The sequence below is a fragment of the Myotis lucifugus genome, unplaced genomic scaffold (genome assembly GCF_000147115.1).
Source record: "Myotis lucifugus unplaced genomic scaffold, Myoluc2.0 scaffold_1831, whole genome shotgun sequence".
In the NCBI taxonomy this organism is placed as follows: Eukaryota; Metazoa; Chordata; class Mammalia; order Chiroptera; family Vespertilionidae; genus Myotis; species Myotis lucifugus.
The window spans coordinates 1-6,069 of NW_005872879.1; the positions used below are offsets into that span (position 1 = coordinate 1).

The 6,069-nt window shown below is 65.6% G+C and overlaps 1 protein-coding gene across 1 annotated transcript in view; it reads left to right on the plus strand.

Moving 5' to 3' along the window:
- The first annotated feature begins 2,392 nt into the window (after window positions 1-2,392).
- LOC102435935 (galectin-3-binding protein) overlaps window positions 2,393-6,069 on the plus strand; it is a 7,359-nt gene continuing 3,682 nt past the window's right edge. The window contains 4 exon segments of the mRNA XM_006108163.3: window positions 2,393-2,552; window positions 3,292-3,363; window positions 3,977-4,168; window positions 4,684-4,847. Coding sequence (XP_006108225.2) covers window positions 2,423-2,552; window positions 3,292-3,363; window positions 3,977-4,168; window positions 4,684-4,847 — 558 coding nt within the window. The 5' untranslated portion in view covers window positions 2,393-2,422.

Consider the following 6,069-nt stretch of genomic DNA (forward strand, 5'->3'; position numbering starts at 1 on the left):
GCTACTGAGGGGACCCAGAATAGACCTGCGCCTGCGCTCCTCAAGGGAGGCGGGTCGGGCAAGTCCCGACTCATGAGCAGCCATCTCTATGGACGAGATTCAGAAAGCCGAGTCACGGAGCTGCTTTTTCCTAGGTGCTTCCAGGTCGGTTAAGAGCTACCGGTAGCTCCGCCCGCCCTGGCCTTGGCCTTTCTCCACTGTGGGACCCTGACCAGGTGCTTTGATTTCCTTGTCGGCCTGGCGGTGGGGGGGTGGGGTGGTGGGTGTGTGTAACAATAGAGCCATTCACAGCCGCCAGCTCCTGGGTGCCTGCTCGGCTGGAGGTGTGGGAAGTTCCCCAGGGAGCCTGGGAGCCCTGGGAGTGGCGCCCGGCAGAGGTCCCAGGGTCTGGAACCTGCAGGAGCCGCAGAGCTCAAAGGACATGCAGGGCCCTAAGGGTGACGCCTCGGGCAGCGGGAGGGGGAAGGAGAGGCCTCACCGGGGAGGGGGGGACCCGTGTGGGGGGCCGCAGGCAGGGTCCCGTCCTCTCTTCCTTTCGTCCCTCACACCGCTCCTGTCCCTCCCTGCCCGGGTCCCCAGAGGCTGACCTGAGGGAGCCTCCTCCTCGGGCCTCTGGAAGGCGGAGGGAGTGGGCGATCTGGGAGCCCCTGACCGTGTCGGGTCAGCGCCCTCTGCACTCTCTCCAGCCCTGTTCCTTCTGGCCTGCGAGGGGTCGCAGCTCCAGGTGCCACACTTTGTAAACAGCCCACCCCCTTATTTTCAAATTATAAAAGAACATTTAGCCCGGCCGTGTGGCTCAGGGGTTGAGCATCAACCTATGAACCAGGAGGTCAGGATTCGATTCCTGGTCAGGGCACAGGCCCAGGTTGCAGGCTCCATCCCAGTATGGGGCGTGCAGGAGGCAGCCGATCCATGATTCTCTCTCATCATTGATGTTTCTCTCTCCCTCTTCGTTCCTTTCTGAAATCAATAATTTTTTTTTTTTTAAAGAACGTTTATGTAGAAAGTTACAGAGGTAGTAGAGTGAGCCAGCTGGGCTGCGTAGGCTCAGGACACAAGTCAGAGAGCAAAGGAGGCCCGTGGCACTCAGGAGAGAGAAAGGCAGGTGTGTGTGGAAGGGGAGGCGGGGCTCTGCTCCCAAGAGGGGAGCGCCTGTACCCCTTTCTGAAAGCCCCCGGAGGATCTGAGGCTAGAGCCCGCTGTTTCCTGCTGCAGCCTGAGCGGATAGACAGCCAGGGGTCGGTCGACGTCCAGTGTTGTGGGAGGTCAATGAAAAGGCCTGGAGAGGGTCCGAGGACTGAGCAGGGGGACACAGTGACCTGGGCGGTTCCAGGAGAGTGGGGGCCCCCGGGGGCAGAGGCGGGGCCTGGAGCGGGGACTGTACATGGAGTCCCAGGCACCAGAGGCAGCCCTCATACACGGGCTCGCACAGTAGGGACTTGTGGCTGCGTGGCCTGCTGCCGTGGCCAGCGTGCAAAAAGTAAGCTAGAAGTCGCCTCGGGCCCTGCCCAGTGTGCTCAGTGGTTAGAGCATCCGCCATAGACTGAAGGGCCACAGGTTCGATTCCCAGTCAAGGGCACGTACCTTGGCCGCAAGCTTCTCCCCGGCCCCGGGCCCTCATGCAGGAGGCAACCAACTGATGTGTCCCTCTCATGTCGATGTTTCTGTCTTTCCCTCTCTCTTCCACGGGCCCTAAAAACCAATGGGAAAATATCCTCAGATGAGGATTAACAAAGAACAGTTCATGTCCGAGGTTTACGGCAGCGCCTCGCTACAGGTTATCGAACCCCTTCCTGCCTTGTGTGGGAGCCGGGGTGCGGCACGTAGGGTATCTTCCAGGCCAGCCAGGGTCCCGCCCCCAAGAGCCCCCAGCGCGCTCCCCGCGTGTCAGCAGTGGCTTCCTGTCCCCAGCAGCGCCGTCCACACTGTCACACCCGGGCCGAGGATGGAGTCTGGGGCCTGCGAGTCTCCCATCACAGCTGAGCCACCTGCGGAGTGTCGCACGCTGTGTCCCACGTTCCCTTGATGGGAGGGGGCAGAGGCGTGAGGCCCGGGAGCAGACCCGTCTGCTTTGGTGACGGGCAGGGTTTTCCTGGGACCCTGGGGTGAAGATGGAGCCACTTGAGATTGTGAGCGTCTCCACCAGCACCAGGTGTCAGCTGCGAGCAGGAGCCGCGCTGCTCTGATGCAGACCCGCCCCACCCCCACCCCACGCTTCCCGCCATTCCCCGCCCCCACCCCCAGCAGCCATTCCCCGCCCCCGCCCCCAGATTGTTCCCTTTCACCCTCTGTGGTTATCAAGTCACCCAGATACTGGCTTGGGCGGCTGCCTTCACCACCACCCACAGGCAGAGCGGAGGGAGGGAGGGAGGGAGGGAGAGGGCCCCCTGAGCCGGAGAGCAGCCAACCCCAGAAAAAACCCATGTCACGTGGTTTCTGGGAATCGAAACTAGCGGGGTGTTCAGAAGCATTGCTCCTTGGGGTCCCGGGCGAAGGGCAGTCTGCAGAGGCCCTGGAAGGCAGGTCCAGGACCACCAGCGGCGCTCAGGCAGGTAAGGGTGGCACCTGAGGGGCCGCGTCTTCCTGTTGGCGCCCAGCGGGGGCCCTGGCGCTCCCGCCCCCGAGCCCAGGGTCGTCACCTGCTCCCGGGTCCCCCGGGGCATCCCGTGCAGTGGGGGGGCGGGTCGCTCCCCGTGGACACCGCCTGCTCGGACGCAGCCCCGCCTGTCCCTGACCTGCGCACGAGCCCAGGCCTGCACCTGCCCAGAGGACCAAGCCCCCTTGCCAACTTGCACAGAGGCAGGGTGGCCTATCCACCTCCCTGGCTGCCCAGGGCCTCTGTCGCCCCGGCCGGGATGTCTGTGCCCCCCATGCACCCCTCAGCCTGCTCTGGCTCCCCTCCCCTCAGGGCTCACGAAATGTTCTGTCTGCACGACCTCTGGCCACTCCTGCAGGGCTGTTTCCTGAGGTGGAGCCGGTCCCTAGCAAGGCCCTGGGCCTCTCCCCGCCTGTCCCAGCCCACAGCCCCCGGGGCCTGGTTTCTGAGATGAACTCTTCCTCCGTCCTTGCTGCCCAGAGACACCCAGCCCTGCTTCATCCGGGCAAGGCCTGCAGGTCCTTGGAGCCCGTCTTTCGGAAGAGACCAGGGGCCCGTGGGGCGCCAGCACCCTCCCTGCTCTGCAGGAGCGAGACCCCCGTGGGGCCCTCTGCCCTCCACTCAGGGAAGGCTGGAGGCTGCGCCTGCTCCGGCTGGGCTCACTCGCCGCCTCACTCCGCCTCCTTCCGCTGCAGGACGAGGTTCTCAGGCCGCCATGGCCCTCCCCCGGCTCCTCTGGGTGTGGCTGCTGGTCGCAGGGACTCAAGGTGAGCTGGGCCCCAGCGGCCCCGCAGCTGTGTCTCCCTGGCTGGGCAGGCTTAGTGCCCTGCGGGAGGCCAGGCAATGCTCCACCGGTGCTGGTCACTGGGTCAGCTAAGATCAGCTCAGGTCACGGGTCAGCTCAGGTCACAGGGTCAGCTCAGGACACCTCTCTCACTGAGGTCCAGGTGTCCCAATTCGTGTGGCTTCACCTGGGGGGAAACCAAGGAATTCTCCACTCCCTCCAGCTCCCAGGGGACAGATGGGGGCGGGGAAGGTGGGGTGTCCAGGAGGGGCCGTCAGACCCGCCAGATGCGGGGGGACAAGGGCGGGGACTTGCAGAGTCCAGGCGCCTGCCTCAGGCTCTTTACCCCGAGACCCGGGGGCCTTCCTCACCCTGGTGACCCCGCAGAAGCCTGCGGTACCCCAACTGAGAACTGCCCTGTGACGCTCAGCTGCAGCCGGGGCTGAGCCTGGCCGACAGCACCCGGGCCCCGGGGCCGGACCCGCTCTCTGCACCGGCTCTCCGGCCTGTTTCCGGCCCCCCCCCGCCCCCCACCACCCAAAGCCCTGCCCGGTGCCCGCTGCCCCGCTGACCTGTGCCCCTCGGGAGCCCCGCAGGCGTGAGAGATGGTGACATGCGGCTGGCCAACGGGGACGCCCCCAACGAGGGCCGCGTGGAGATCTTCTATGGAGGCCAGTGGGGCACCGTGTGTGACAACCTGTGGGACCTGGTGGACGCCAGCGTCGTCTGCCGCGCCCTGGGGTTTGAGAACGCCACCGAGGCCCTGGGCAGGGCCGCCTTTGGGCCAGGTAGGCCGCGTCGCCTGCTCCCTAGCAGCCCCGCCCCGGGGGCGGGGGGGCGGCCGTCACCTGGGACACGGGAGGGCCTCCCACTCCCTCCGCCTGTGCCCACTCCCCTGCCTGTGGCACGTCATTCACGGGCTCAGCCAGGGCCGTGCCTCGGCCACAGCCCCTCTCCCGGGGACTGACCTTCCTGAACCGCGTCACCCGAAGGAAAGCTGAGCAGGAAGACCTCCCAGCACAGGGCTGTGACTCCTAAGAGGGGATAACAGAGACCCAGTAACTCCCTGTCCACGGGGCGGGCGGACCGGGGAGGAAGCCTAGCGGGTGGCACAGAGAGAAGCGGGAGCCCGCAGTCGAGTAGCCACGGCGAGCCCTGTAAAGACCCACGTGGGCACGACATAACCGCGCTCAGGGCTGGGGATGCCCTCCCGCCCCCGCCCCGAGCCAGCGAGGTGACAGCTCTTTGTCAGGCATCCCGGGGAGCCCCAGCCCCTCCAGTGTCTGTCCTCACTGTCCCCCAGGAACGGGCCCCATCATGCTGGACGAAGTGCAGTGCTCGGGGACAGAGACCTCGCTGGCCAACTGCTCATCCCTGGGCTGGCTGAGGAGCAACTGCAGGCACAACCAGGACGCCGGCGTCATCTGCAGCAACGGTGCGCGGCTGCCCCACCCCACCCCCCAAAATCTGGGCCCCCGGGGCTGCCCCACCCGACCCCCAAAGTCTGGGCCCCAGCATCCCGCCCTGGCCAGATCCTGGTCATGCGGCTCCCTGCCCTGCCCAGCACGCAGGCCCTCCAAGCCCATCACACACCCGTGGGCGGGTTCAAGGTGACGCCCACTCCCCCGGAGGCGGGACAGCCTGCAGAGCCGCACGGCAGCCGTCCTACCGTCCTGGGTTGTCCCCGAGCCACGGCCCCATGCCCAGGGGTCTGCGGAGTTCGGCTTCTCTCTAAGCGCCAGCCTTTCATTCCTGCGGGTCCCAGTGCAGCCTGTCACACAGGCCCTGGGCGCCCGAGTGCATGCTGACCGTCCTGGGCTGAGGGGCCTGGGGCTCACTGTCCTGGGCTGAGGGGCCTGGGGTTGAGGGCCTGGGGCTGAGGGTCCATCCTGGGGCTGAAGAGGCCTGAGGGCATTCTTTCTTTCTTTTGAGAGAGAAAAGAAGGAGGAGAGAGAAGAGAGAAACATCGGTTGCCTCCCGTACCCCCGAACCTGATCGGGGATCAAACCCTCCACCCTTCTGTACATAGGACGCTCCAACCACTGAGCCACACCGGCCATGGCTGGGGCATCTTTTTTTTTTTAATTTTAGGAAGGGAGAGGGAGAGAGAGAGAAACATCATGATGAGATGTGTGGGGTGTGTGATGTATGTGTGTGTGCATGTGTGTGTGGTGTGTGATGTCAGGTTGGGGGGGTACGGGAGGCAACCGATGTTTTCTCTCTTCTCTCTTCTCTCTCCCCCTTCCTTTCTCTCTCCCGGATCGGCTGCTTCCTACACACCCCCCCTACTGGGGATTGAGGCTGCAACCCGAGCATGTGCCTTGACTTCCCGGTTCATAGGTCGACACTCAACCACTGAGCCACGCCAGCCGGGCGGGGTGCAGGGGAACACCCAGGCTGGAGTGGGGGTGCAGGACACCTGGCTGGGCGGGGTGCATGGGGAGCACCTGGCTGGGGCGGGTGTAGGGGAGCACCAGGCTGGGCGGGTGCAGGGGAGCACCTGGCTGGGGTGGGTGCATGGGGAGCAGCAGGCTGGGCGGGTGCAGGGGAGCAGCAGGCTGGGTGGGTGCAGGGGAGCAGCAGGCTGGTTGGTGCAAGGGAGCAGCAGGTGGGCGGGTGCAGGAGAGCAGCAGGCTGGGCGGGTGCAGGGGAGCAGCAGGCTGGGAGGGTGCATGGGGAACAGCAGGCT